Source organism: Rhinolophus hipposideros, assembly GCF_964194185.1.
Source record: "Rhinolophus hipposideros genome assembly, chromosome: 12".
NCBI lineage: Eukaryota > Metazoa > Chordata > Mammalia > Chiroptera > Rhinolophidae > Rhinolophus > Rhinolophus hipposideros.
Genome location: NC_138058.1, coordinates 47,668,804 through 47,683,572, shown reverse-complemented (window position 1 = coordinate 47,683,572; position 14,769 = coordinate 47,668,804). Strand labels below are relative to the sequence as shown.

At 37.6% G+C, this 14,769-nt stretch overlaps 1 protein-coding gene across 3 annotated transcripts in view; it reads left to right on the top strand.

Moving 5' to 3' along the window:
* Positions 1-3,720: 3,720 nt before the first annotated feature.
* PLEKHH2 (pleckstrin homology, MyTH4 and FERM domain containing H2) overlaps positions 3,721-14,769 on the top strand; it is a 91,816-nt gene continuing 80,767 nt past the window's right edge. For 2 of the 3 annotated variants that reach the window (XM_081067927.1, XM_081067928.1), the window contains exons 1-2: positions 3,721-4,216; positions 9,974-10,103. In XM_081067927.1, the coding sequence (XP_080924053.1) occupies positions 9,981-10,103 (123 nt within the window). In that variant the 5' untranslated portion in view covers positions 3,721-4,216; positions 9,974-9,980. The remainder of the gene's footprint in view (positions 4,217-9,973; positions 10,104-14,769) is intronic. The other variant, XM_081067929.1, reaches the window with a different exon arrangement.

Below are 14,769 nucleotides of genomic sequence, written 5' to 3'. Positions count from 1 at the left end.
CTATATGCCACAGTTGCCCCATCTGTCAGATAGGAATAATAATTACACTTATGAGGTCTGACAATTAAGTTTGCGAACTCATCCTAGTGAAAGTATTACATACTTCATTGTGGAATATCACTGTGGTCACCTTCAATGTACTCCCCTTGGGAAGCTATGCAACAATGCCAGCACCTAGTCCATCCTGCAAAGCAATTTTAAAACTTTTTCTGGATTGGCCATCAGAGCTGTCGTCATATTACCCTTGATATCCTGAATGTCATCAAAATGTCTTCCTTTCAATATTTCCTTTATCTTTAGGTAAAGAAAGAAGTCACTGGGGGCTAGATCAGGTGAGTAGGGAGGGTGTTCCAATACAGTTACTTGTTTACTGGCTAAAAACACCTTTGCAGACACTGCAGTGTGAGCTGGTGCATTGTCGTGATGCAAGAGCCATGAATTGTTGGTGAAAACTTCAGGTCGTCTAACTTTTTCACGCAGCCTTTTCAGCACTTCCACATAGTAAACTTGGTTAACTGTTTGTCCAGTTGGTACAAATTCATAATGAATAACCCCTCTGATATATCAAAAAAGGCTAGCAACATTCTTGCAACAAGTTCACGAACTTAATTGTCAGATGGTGTATATCACAGAGTTGTCATGAATTTATGTATGCTAAAACACTTGGAACAGTGCCTGATGCATTGTAAGTGCCACACGTTTACTATTTTTATCGATTCCACCCAGAGTCATTTAATTCCCTCTATGACCTCTATTTCATTCTCACCATCATCACCCTAGTTCAGATGGTCATTGATTATTTTTCTAGCCTCCTAACCATTCTTCCCTCTCTTAGTTAGTTTCTTCACCATGCTAGACAGAGCTTCCTAAAGCTTTGGTCACCCATTGCTTCTGTCCATCACCACTACCCAGCTGCCACCATCTTTCACCAGGATGACTGAAATAGTTCCCCAACTACTCCACTGAATCCACTCTTGTTCTTTTGCAATCCACTCTTGGCACTCCTGCCACATCTGATATTGTCACATGCCTATTTAAAACTCTTTTGTGGATTCCCAGAGCTCTTGGAATAATGTAGTCACAGACTTGCTACTCAAAGTGTATCACTGGAGCTTGTTAAAAATGCAGAATCTTGGTCCCCATCCCAGACCTATTGAGACTGAACCTGCATTTTAATAAGATCCCCATTGAGGTTTGAGAAGCTCTATTCTGCAAGGCCCCAGACTGCCTGTCCCTCTTCGATGCCTCCTCCTCATCTACTTTTCCCCTCCTCCTTGTGCCCCTGCCTCACTGGCCTCCATTTAGTCCCTCCAATGTCTCAGGCCCATCCTCACCGCAAGGCCTCGTACCCATAGTTCCCATGACCTGGGATGCTTTTACTATTATCCCTTTGCTTTTGCCTGGCTAATTCCTTCAGACCTCAGTTCAACTTGTCTTTTTCTCAAAGGAGTCCTTCTCGACTCCTAGGACCAGGCCAGATCCCCTTATTATTTAGTTGCACAGCACCTTGTGCTTTTCCTTCAAAACAGCTAATGTGATTTGTAATTATATATTTATTTGTGTGGATAGTTAATGAACGTACATCTCTCCGCCTAGACCACAGGTCCATGAAGACAGAAACCATGTCTGTATTGCATTTTGTATTCCTCAGATATTTTCAGTACAGTGCCTGGAATATTCCTCAAATATTCCTAGTACAGTGCCTGGAATATTTTAAGTATTTAATAAAATACATATCCCTTGCTACCTTCATTAATTCATTTAACAAATATTTATTGTATACCTACTACATGCCAGGCATTGTGCTGGATGCTGGATATATAGTAAAGAGGTAAACCAGACAGTTTCTACTCTCATTACAATCCAGTGGGGAAAACAGACAACCAAGTAATCACAAATAAGTATAATATTACAACTTGAGGTAAATACTATGAAACAAAGATACATAATGCCATGAATGCTTATGAGGATTGGTCAGAGATATTTTCCAATTGCTGATACTTAACATAAAAAACATAAAATTCAACAGGTATTTATCTCTTTAAGACCAGCTTAACTGAGATATTTCATATAACATACAATTCACTCACTTAAGCTATACCTGCCAATGGCCTCTAGTGTATTCACAGAGCTGTGTAATCATCACCACAAGTTTCAGAATGTTTTCATTTCCTTCTGAGAAACTCCTCTCCCCTTAGCCATCACTCCCATCCTCCCCAGCCCCTCATAACCACTAACCTACTTTTTGCCTCTATTAATTTGCTTATTCTGGACATTTCATGTAAATGGGATCATACAAAATGTGACCATGTATGATTGACTTCTTTCTCTTAGCATATTTTCAAGGTTTATCCATGTTGTAACATTTATCAGTACTTCATTTCTTTTTATTGCTAAATAATATTCCTTTGTACCATGTATTTTTCTTAGCACAGCCAGAAACAGGATGTCATTCCACCGTATTCTCCACTGCCAAACAAATTTAGTTTGTCATGTTTCTAGAAAAAGGTGACAGTAAGTAAATGTTGGCTGAGCCTTACATGGGTGGTAGCCGTGTTTAGAAAGCTTCTTTTCATGAGTGACTTTATTCACTCAGCTCTCTCAGTCTATTTAGTATTCTGACTCACAAACGGAAGTGATTCTATTTTGGCATTCTTTCTTTCTCCTGCTCTTAGTTCTTTGGTCTCTACTGACTTGCTGTGTTAAATTATGCAAGTTACTTAAACTCTGTTTATTTAACTCCTATGTGCTCTGTAAAATAAGCCCGGTCCAGCCTGCTTGTTTGCCAAAACTGTTTGGAGACAATTTTTCATATGATATGCATCATCAGCTCCCACAGAAGGCAAAAGGAATTTGATGTGTGGGGGTAGTCTGGGATCCAGTCCAAAATTAGTGCTCATCTGGAAGAAATATGGAAGCCTGATACTTGCTTGCTGGCCTTTTAGTCATATTCACTTATTGCCTTCCCTCTAAGGAACTTTGTAAACCTTTATCTTCTTTGTGCTTTTCCTATATAAGGTGAGATGAGCTTAAAAAGAAAAAAGAAAAATAGAGGCTGTAATGGAAAAAGCCTTCTGACACCCTTTACCGGCCAACTGTGAACCAGAGAGAGTAATTTGTCTGACCCAGCTTCGTGAACCTGGGGAAGGATTAACCATAACATTCAGACCTCCTCTCTCTCTCTCTCTCTCTCTCTCTCTCTCTCTCTCTCTCTCTCTCTCTCTCTCTCTCTCTCTCTCTCTCTCTTCTCTTTCTCTCTCTCCCTCCTCTCCTCCCCCAAATTGGCCTCTCCAGATCCCGTCTTGGGATGTAAAATCCAATTCGATTAAAATGATCACTCATCTACTTATACAAGGCTCTGTGCTGGATGCTGAAGAGGATACAAAAAGAAAGAAAACAATTGCATAGTTTCAAAGGACTCAGGATCTAAAGGAGAGATACGGGGTGCTACACGAGGCAGAATGAGCTAAGAGCCAAGAGGAGGAAAACACCTAAATACTCGGAGCAGAAACTAGAGAAGAGGTGGGGCAACAAGCATGGTTACACGGAGAAGATGATTTCAGCTGTGTCTTAGAGGATAGCTAGAACTTTTTAAGGTGGATGTAGCAAACAGTAGGTAAACGTTCCTAAAGGACTTCCCTGGAGCACAGCAAGTCTTAGGAAGGGCAGCTGTGAAAAATAAACCTGAAAAGAAAAATAGGATGAAGGCCTTGAATACTAGAGTAGGGAATCTGTTCTTGACAATTTAAGTAAAAGGAAGCCAATGAAGGTCTTTGGCAGGGCTCAAAACTGCACTTCAGAACAGTTAACCTGGCAAGAGGGTGAAGGGTAGATTGGCAAGAGGAGAGACTTCAGGCTGGGAGAGCAAAAAACAGGTGGGTGCCTAGTCCAGGCAGAGGGAATGGAAAGGAGGTGAGTACTATGACAGGCTCTGAACTCGACGTGTGGCAAAGGCTAGACACACTCCTGGACAAAACTCCCTCCGGCTGTAGGGAATGGGCGGAGTCAAGGCCATAGCCACACCCTCAGGTGACGTAGGGCTCTCGACTGCGACCTCCGATTGGAGACTCCTGCCGCCAGTCCCGGGAGGAGGCGGTGCCCTGTCCCCGCCCGCTCCCGGCTCGGTGTGAGGCGGCCCGGGGCTGAGAGTCCCAGAAGCCGGGCATCAATCGCGGCCGGGGACAACGTGCTGGGCCGCCGGGAGCCGGTGGCAGAGGTAGGCGGATGAGGAGGGCCGGGGGCTAAGGGGCGATCTCAGCCCTCCGATGCCCAGGGATCCCCGCCCCCTTGAGAGCGCGCGGCCCCGGGGGGCTCGCTGGGCGGCGGTTGGGGGCGGCGGGCGGAGCAGCCCGCGAGGACCCCCGGGATGGAGCGGGCTGGCGCGGGACTCACCTCCCGCCGCAGCCTTCAGACATGGCCCCCTCGCTGCCCCCCAGAAGAGGGGTCTTGTCTGGGGGCGGTGGTTGGCGGTTCCTCGCCCCCTGGTCTCCTGTGACATTTTCTTTGAAAAAGAGGGGCCTGGGTTTGTGGTGCGGCGCAGGCGCTCAGGGGGGCGCACCCCGGAGCCCCGCGTCCCTGGCCGAGTGGCCCACGCAGTTTGGGATGCTGTGGCTCGGCCCCGGCTTCTTGGGATCTCCGGATCGAAACTTCTCAAAACTTTTAAGAACCATTTTCTACACTTCGAGTTGCCGGAATGTCAAAGTGCCCTTAGGTGACCTGCCAGGAAACTGCGCTGTCCCTGAAGTCATTAGACCACTTTTTGAAAGACCCAACATTGGAGCCACAGATTTGGATGTGCGAAACGCAGTGGAAAGAGAAGTTGAACTATTTATGCTATAAAAGCCCTAGTGCTGTGCTACCTGCAAGTCACTGCTTTCTTTGTGAAAATGCCAGTCGCAAGCCTCGACCGCACAGCGGTGTGTGTCCCTGAGGAGCTGTGCAGTGAGGAGCGCGGCGGTCCGGGACAGTGACATCCAAGGGCAGGCTTTGTCCAAGTCGGGCTGTGTGGTGGTCGGGAGGTTCCGTAAACAAGGCACATCTTTTCTGCTTTAGGAAAAAAAAAAAAAAGTTACCTGGCCAAGTCAAGCTGTTCCTTAAGAGGAGAGAATTAAAGAATACGAGTGGCTACCCTGAGCTTCATCAGGGTAAGCTTAAGGAGATGAATTCGTTCTTTTCCTTTTCTTTCCCTTTTGGGATTTGGAAGAGAAACAGGAAGTCAAAGAGTCAGAGAAAAGGGCATTCAGTCCACAATTGTAAACAGTTAATTCTGTGTCAATAAATATTTCCAAAAGTCATGGGATGGGGGGGTGGTCGGGGGAGGGTGCATTTGGAAAACCGAGATGTTTTCCTGTCTGCTGCAGTGAATGAAGATAGATGGCTTTCAAATTCAAAATCTAGAAATGACATTTATTTAGCAAATGGTTATAGCTCCCAAAGCTATATAGTTGGGTTTTATAAAATCATTGGTAATGGAAAAGGATGGTGGCTATTGTTCAAAATTAGAATCTTTACTCTAGAAGGTGCATTAACACAACAGTACTTTATACTAACTGAAATTACAGGATGAAATGAGGAAATCAGGTGTCTAGACCTCAGGGCAGACCACTCGCCAACTAATTGGTGGTTTCCATTTTTTAAAAATTATGATCCTATTAATAGGGAATGCAGGTAGTAAATACCAATAATATTCTGAAGGTTTCACCACTTCACTGTAAAATAGGTAATTAACATAACTAAAGAAATGAATAGGTATGTTTAACTTAGAATTTATGCATTGTGTCATTTTCATAGCAAAGTACTCTTGGAAAGATAGGTCTGTTTCTTGTCATATTTGAGGTTAAGGTCACCTCTAAATTGAGTTAATGGGAGAATTCTTGGGTTGCTTAACCACAAACAATGGATCGTTAAATCTGTAAATGTTAATATACAACCACTTAAACTGTTACTTTTTTCTTTACTCATTCCTAAATACTACATGCCCCTTTTTTTTATTGAGGTATAATTCACAAACCATAACATTTATTCTCTTAAATTATACAGTTCAGTGGTTTTTAGTATACTCACAAGGTTGTGCAAACGTTAGCACTATCTAATTCTACAATATTTTCATCACTCCAAAAACAAACCCCAAATGGATCACCCTTGCCCTGTCTTCACAGCCTTTAGCAACCACTAACCTACTTTCTGTCTCTGGATTTACCTGTTTCATACAACACGTGGCCTTTGGTGTCTGGCTTCTTTCATTTGGCACTTAGGGTAATGTTTTCAAGGTTCATCCATTGTAGCACGTATTAGTACTTTATTCCTTTTTTGTGACTGAATAATATTTCACCATATGGATATACCACATTTTGTTTATGCAGCCGTCTGATGATGGATATTTGGGTTGTTTCCACTTTTTGGCTCATTGAGTAATGCGGCTATGAACATTTGTGTACAGGTTTTTGTGTGGATTTATATATTCAGTTCTCTTGGGTATATATTTAGCATTGGAGTTGCTGTGTTATATGTAACTTTATATAAAAACTTTTGAGGAACTGTTAAACTATTTTTCAAAGCGGCTGTACCATTTTTACATTCCTACATCAATGTGTGAGAGTTCTGATTTCTCTACATCTTCACCAACACTTGTTATTACATGTCTTTTCTTTATTATAACCATCCTATTTGGTGTACAGTGGTATGTCATTGTGCTTCTGATTTTCATTTTCCCTTATATTAATAACTAATGATGTTAAGCGTCTTTTCAAGTGCTTATTGGCCATTTGTATATCTTCTTCAGAGAAATGTCTATTTAGAGCCTTTGCCTACTTTTAATTGTTGTTGTTGAGTTATGAGAGTCTTTTACAAGTCCCTTATCAGATGTATGACTTGCAAATATTTCTTCCAGTTCTGTGGGTTATCTTTTCACTTTCTTATTGGTGTCCTTTGAAGCACAAAAGTTTTAAATTTTGATTAAGTCTAGTTTGTCTGTTTTTTTCTTTAATTACTTATGCTTTACACATCATATCTAAGAAACTGTTGCCTATCCAAGGTCACAAAAACTTATGCATATGTTTTCTTTTAAGAGTTTTGATCTTAAGCTCTTATATTAAGTCTTTGATCCATTTTGAGTTAATTTGTATATATGGTATGAGGTGGGAGGGGTCCAAATTTTTTGTTTTGCATATGGACATCCAATTGTTTAGCACATTTGTTGAAGAGACTATTCTCTCTCCATTGAATGGTCTTGGCACCCTCGTCAAAAATCAATTGACTATAAATGTGTTTTATTTCTGTACTCTTAATTTTATTCCATTGGTTTGTATGTCTGTCTTCATGCCAGTACCACACAGTTTTGAATATTGGAGCTTTGTACTAATTTTTGAAATTGGAATATATGAGTCGTACAACTTTTCAGAACTGTTTTGGCTATTCTGGGTCCTCTGAATTTCCACATGAGTTTTAGGATCAGCTTGTCGATTTCTGGAAAAAAAAATGCAGTTGGAATTTTGATAAAGATTGCTTTGAATGTGTATACCCATTTGTAAATATTGCCATTTCACACAATATAAAGGCTTACAACCCATGAATGTGGGATGCCTTCCATTTGTTTAGGTCTTTAATTTCTTTCGATTATGTTTTATAGTCTTCAGAGTACAAGTCTTACACTTATTTTGTTAAATTTATTCTTAAGTATTTAATTCCTTTTGATGCTATTATAAATGAAATATATTCTTGATTTCATTTTTGGATTTTTCCTGTCTAGTGTAGAGAAAAACAATTGATTTTTGTATATTGATCTGGTTTCCTGAAACTGCTGAACTTAAATACTTTTAATAGTTTTTTCTGTGGGTTTCTTAGAATTTTTTATGTACTAGATCATGACATTTGAAGATATAGTTTTAGTTCTTCCTTTGCAATCTGGATGCATTCTATTTTATTTTCTTGCCCTGGGTAGAACTTCCAGTCCAATGTCGACTAGAAATGGTGAGAGCCGACATCCTAGTCTTGTATCTGATCTTAGGTAGATTAGTCATTGACCATTAAGTATGATGTTAGCTTTTCGTAGATGCTCCATCGGTCGAGGAAGTTCTCTTCTATTGCTAGTTTGTTGAATGTTTTTATCATGAAAAGGTGTTGGATTTTGTGGAATGTTTGTCTGCATGTATTGAAACGATCTTGTGGTGCATTACACTGATTGATTTTCATTTGTTGAAAAATACGTTTGTTATTTTTAAAGCTGTGGAAATTTTATAGAACATAAACAAGTTATTTTGTATGTAGCGCAAAGAAAAAGACTCTTCTTGTTGTGTAAATACAGGAAGAGTATTCCTGTCTTTCTTGCAATGATATGAGTGGTTCAAGACTTAAGGATGTCTGGTTCAGGACTGCTTTTTTATTTTTAATATTTTGCTCATGTTTTCTTCTCTTGTCCACTCTAAAGCTAATGAGGACAGAAATGAAGTAGCAGTAGAATTGAGAAAAAGTTTGTGGCTGACAAATTGCATTATTTGCTCCTAAATCATTGATAGTAGATGTTAATGTGGGTAATGAAGAGGTCATTAAAAAAACGCAGAAAACAATGAACTGAAGTTTCTATAAAAACAAATGAAATTTCACCTCTACGATGATGTTTCCCTTAAATTAGGGCTAGAATTTAGGAGCTTCTGGAGGCTTTGAGATAGTTGGGTTGCCCTTAATAAAGTTGTAGCCTTTGTAGGACAACTTATATTTATTTTTAAATTATTGAGTGAAACCATAAGCATTGATTTGAAAGCTGATTTAAGAGCAGAACAATATGCTAGGAAAATAATCTTTTGTGAGGTTTAGGAAGGGGTTATATTATACTATATATTTGGAAAATAAATTTGGTTAATATGTGAGGGAGATATAGTTTTGTAAAATAAAAGAACAGAATAGTACACTTAAACTGCAGTTCTGTCCCGGGGCTCTGAGAGTTTTTCTGAGAGTCATATATTCCATGACTGGGGCTTGGCTTCTCCAGAGGATCCATTCCTAATGCAAATTTTATTGGTTCATAGCAAGACCAATTCAAAAATACATTATAAGCCATTTATTAAATGGCCTGATAAAACATTAACAAATACTTTAAACTACTTTTACGAATCCTGGAGCCAGAAACAACCAGACTTCCAAAATCAAGTAATAGTTTTTTATACTGTAGAATTTCAAAACCACTTTCCTTGCGCCTTACAGTGCTTCTTTCTGGGATTAATCTCCTCCAAAAAGAAAGATAATGTCATGGAAAACACTGATCCGAGATTTATTTAATGTAGGTGATTCCAAATTTTACATTTATATGTTTTCTTTTCTTATACCAAATAAAAATTATGCAACCTTGGCCAGGGTTATAATACTTTGCCCAGTTAAATATGCCAAAGGACTTTTGGCTTGAAAGACAGCCTGTACCTTGACAAGTTTAGGGTGGTGATAAGTAATATTTGCAATATAAATCTAAGCCATAATTGTAGCACTGTTATAAAGTTTCTTTAGGTTATTCTATTGTGCTGCCAGTTAAATGAAACTGCAATAATTCTGTAAATTTAAGAGTAATGGTACAATTATGAGCTGATAGATTTTTAAAATATTTTCTGATGAACAGAGCAAAAATAGTTAACAGTACTCTGTGTGGTGCTATTATACTGTCCGAAGTGTTGTTAAAAACAACATTTAATTGGTTTCTCACAACATACCCATGAAGAAGAATGGTTTGTTATTATTGTGTTCCCCTTTTTCTAGATTGGATAAACTGAGACATAGGAAGCTTAGGTTTCATAGAAAGTTTAATCAACACAGTTGGTTCGGCCTCCAACCCTGGCTTACAAAGTTCTTTCCATGAGCTATCACAGTTCTGAAATTTATCTTAGAATTCAAAACGTGTATCTGGATATCATTAGATGGTGACTAGAATGGGTACATTGGATGATTTAATGAATTATCCTGAATGCTATTCAAATGCTTTCTTTTATAGAATAAATATGGCAGAGCTTTCTGAGACAGAAGGACCAGTGGATTGGAAAGAACGATGCACAGCTCTGGAGTCCCAGCTCATGAAATTTAGAGTTCAAGCCAGCAAGATAAGAGAGCTCTTAGCAGAGAAGGTAAGCTTTTCTCCCCAACCTTGGTGATGAAACATCAGCTACTTGAGGCCTATTTCATTTACGAGAAATAATCTTAGGACTTTTGGGGGTAACCATTAAAAAAATAATGAATATAATTGAACTTTTTTGTCAGGGTTTTGAAGCTCTATTTGACATATTCTTTTAGAATGTTTTAGAATGAATTGGACAGTAACATAAAAAACATTTTTTTGCAAATACTAGTGGAATATGTAAGAATTACGTGTATTTGATAAATGTGGAGTTCATTCATTCCAGAGAGAAAGGGTATAATTTATTTGATTTTACTAGAGGAGTGTGACAGCATTTTGATCTACTAAATGTTTAGGAAAATCACGAAGAACGTTCCCTATTGATAGTAAAATGTGTTTACACTGTATTTGAAAGTATGCAATTTTTAAAAATTTGTATTGACTGTATATATATATCTAAACTATCATCTCAGCTAGAATTGAATTTAATATAACCATATGCTTATCTTAATAGTTCTAATCATCTAATTAAAATTTAATTTATGTTATAGGAATTTTGGGGGATACGTATGTATGTATAAATCAGTAGATAAATTCATTTATCTGTTCATTCAACAAATATTTATTGAGGGCTGATTATGTGACAGACATCGTTTTATTTTAGTAATTTTTTAATTTTGCAATTACAGTTGACATATAATATTATATTAGTTTCAGGTATACAACATAGTGATTAGACACATAACTTACGAAGTGATCACCCCGATAAATCTAATACCCATTTGACACCATACATACCTAATTATTACAATATTATTGACTATAATCCTTATGCTATACTTTACATCCCTATGACTATTTTGTAACTTCTAGTTTGTACTTCTTAATCTCTTCCCCTTTTTCACACACCTCCTCCACTCCCCTTCCAAGCTGGCAACCATTAGAATGTTTTCTGTATCTGTGAATTTGTTTGTTTCATTTGTTTGTGATTGACACTGTTCTTAATGCTACAGTTACATTTGTGAACAAAAAAAAAAACCATGTTCCTATGTCCAGGGAACTTGAATTCTAAGCTGACACTGATCAATACACAGCCATTAGCCACCGTGGCTGTTGAGCACTTGAAATAAGGCTAGTTAAAATTGAGATATGTTTCAAATGTAAAACACATACTAGATTTCAAAGATTTAGTGTGAGAAAAACATAAAATATCTCAGCAATAATTTTTATATTGATTCCATGTTGAAATAATTTTCAGATCTTGGATTAAATAAAATACTAAAATTAATTTTACTTATTTCTTTTTACTTTTTAAATGTGGGTACTAGAAAAGTTTAAATTACGCATTGGACTCATATTTCTATGAGACAGTGCTATCTGGGTGAATGGATAAATGATAGTAATGGTCATTCAAAACTCATCAGAATTTATAGGTGGTTTCTTAAACTCTAGTCTGCATAATCCTTTGGGATGGAAGGCTGATACATGTATCACATCGGTAAAATAGATCTTAAATATTCCTTCCATTGCTAGCTAAGAATCTCTTAGTATAAAAGTATTCTAATAAAATCCAGTAAAACATCATTCAGTTTCACTTTCCTATATATCATTTTAAATCTTGTACTTCAACATCTTTTAGGTGGGAAGATTAAAGTTATCCTATTCACTTTGGGTCAGAGGGTGACCCAGTGACAAGTTTTGTGGAGTAAATCCCCAATATCAATTTGCTTTATTTATCGCTATTAGAATTAAAATTATAGCTTGAAAAAAAAATACCAGTTTGAATAACTCCAAGTTGGGGAAGTTTATCCTATCCCAACTCAGTTAGTGACTCATGCTTTGTCTTTTGTTCCTCTCTCTACAAAAATCATTTCCCAGGTTGTAGTATGATGTATCTGGTATTTTCCACAATCACAACTACCCCATACAATAATATTGTCAAGATTACAAATTGTATCCTTGTTATAAACCTCATGGCCACTTCCCAAATGTGCTTTAGACTCTCAGCAGTTGGCACACTGTTGACCACAGCCTTCTTCCCCCAATTTTCTTGTTTCCCTTGACTTCCATACTATCCTGGTTTCTTTATGGATGAAATAGTAGTTATGATTATTTGGTTTCCAATTAATTGACCTTTAAATTCTGAATTTGATGGCAACATTTGATCTTCAGAAGTCTTGTTGCCACAAATTTTCATTTAAAAATTTTTAAGTGTCGTTTTGCTCTTCAAGTAAAATTGTCAATAGCTTTTTGATCATTAATTTGGTAGATTTTTGTTTTCCTTTTTCAGTGAATGCATATTGAGAGGAATATTATTTCAAATTGCTGTTTTAGTTGTGGTTTCTTTTTTGTCTTTTTTTTTTTTTTGGTCTTGTATTTTTTATTTGTGACTTAAATCCTTTGACACATCTATGAGATGGAATTATTCAGATGTGTTTCATACAGTGGAAAGTGGATAAGTATGCCAAGTTACTCATGGTTTCCCAGTATACATATTCAACACCAAAATGGGAATGTTTTTTCACAATATTTTCTGTTATATTCCATTATGAAATATTTTTCTGTGGATGGAAAATTATTTTTGGTACCCACCCATGTTTTAATAAAAATACCAAGTACTTATTGATTTATTATGTGCTAAGCACTCTATAGATATGATTTATTTAATTTTTCTAACAACCTGTGAAATAATAAATTTTATTGTCCCCATTTTACAGATTAGAAAACTGATACTTACAATATGCCAGGCAATCTTCTAAGTGCTTTATGTAAATTAACTTTTTAATCCTTACAACAACCCTATGAGTTAGGTACTAATATTATCCGTATTTACATAGGAGGAAACTTAGGCACATAAAAGTTATTTAGCTTGCCTGACTTCATGCCAAAAAGTAAGTGCTGGAGCCAAGATTTGAAACCAGGCATTCTGCTTTTAGAGCCTGAGTGCTTAGCCATCACCCTATATGGCCTCTCTCATCTAGTTTTATTACCACATTACTTGCTTTCTCTTATATTCTTACCCACTCATCTATTCTATCTTCTCCTATTTAGCCATGCAACATATAAATCCATCTTTGCTTGGAGGCAGATATCTCTGTGTGTTAGGGTGTGTGTATGTATGTAGTAATAACTATATAATATTACATATTTTTCAAAGCAAACGCTGTTGCATTGCTTCTACATGCCAACTTGAGTCAAATATTGCATTCCAGAGGCTAGTCTGGTCCCATCCATAACCTTTGGTTTAGTGTTAGGACCAGTCTGCCTCAAGGCTTTTCACTAATAATTCTGCAGACCTTCCCCCCAAATGGATGCAGGCCCAAGGCTGAAGATTCTTGAGAGAATACTAATTTGATTATTCAGCTCTTTGCCAGGAATTCTAGCCAACTCTTCTTTCCTGCAATGGTTTTGGTTCTTAGTTCTGTTTTATTTGCATTGGCTAAGGGCAGCTAACACTGAGTGCTAACTATGGTTCCTAAGCCTTTAGTACAACCATTAGCTAGTTTAAACCCCAGAGTAACCTTCTGAGATAACTATTATTATCCCCAATCTAAATATGTTGACATTAAGACAGAGTATTTGAGTAGTAATATCACACAGCTAATAATTGCAGAGCTGGCTTTATAAACCTTAGATCTTTAACACTTTTTTGTGATGCAGCTAATAGAGTGCCAGTACATACAAGTAACTATTCTTTTCCTGTATCTTTCTAAACAGACACACTGGTTAAATGTATAAGGAGATGACTTAAACAAATGTAATTACCGATTAATAGGTGACATCTTTCTGAGTTTTTTTAGGGAAGATGTGTGAGATGATCTCAGAGTGTTCTTATAATTAAAGGTGGATTTCAATTATATACACCTTATGTTTTTTTTGGAGATGGAGTCAGAGAATACATGGGTTGTTTTGTGTGTTTTTTAAAAGGAACTATTTTGCATCCATTTTTTTCTTCACAATTTCCCAGTAACTTAGAATATTGAAGCTCGTGAAGAAAAAGACCTTATTGAAGTCTTGAGCAAATACGGCTGTAAGTGGGAGAGGTCTTTAGAGGAATTTAAGGAATGGTGTTGGAAATATCTCTAGTATGCCAAACATAAACTCTTCAGGGAAGCTGAGATTTAAGTCGTTTTTCTAACTTTATAGTATTACTAGTTTTCTGAGTCAGGAAAGGGGAAAGTTTCGTTTTAAGTACAAGTGAATGTTACTTCCTATGGGCTAGATTTTCAGTCACATGGAAAGGGTGAAAAATATGAAGAGTTTTACGGTGGTCCACATCACCTAATGCTGCCTTTACCTGATACAGCTTTACTGTCTGGGGTTTCCTGCCACTTGACCTTCCTTTTGTGAATACGATTCCCCTGAGGTGGTCTAGAATTCCCTCATAGCAGTGAGAGTCCTTGGACAGCACAGTGTTTGCTTTCATACAACAGTCCAAGTACAACACCACGACTGCCCTATTTAAATTACACATCTCCTCAGTCACTCTATGGCCTTACCTAGTGGTATTTCACAGTGACTAACGAAAATTATACATATACTAACCATGAGACTTTGCAGGCTAATTTAAATGTCATTTTTTTGGGTTACTGACTGAAGATATTTAACATAACAAAATAAAACGGTGATAGAATCTTTCATGTGTTCTATGGGGAAAAATCAGAAAGAGAGCTAGT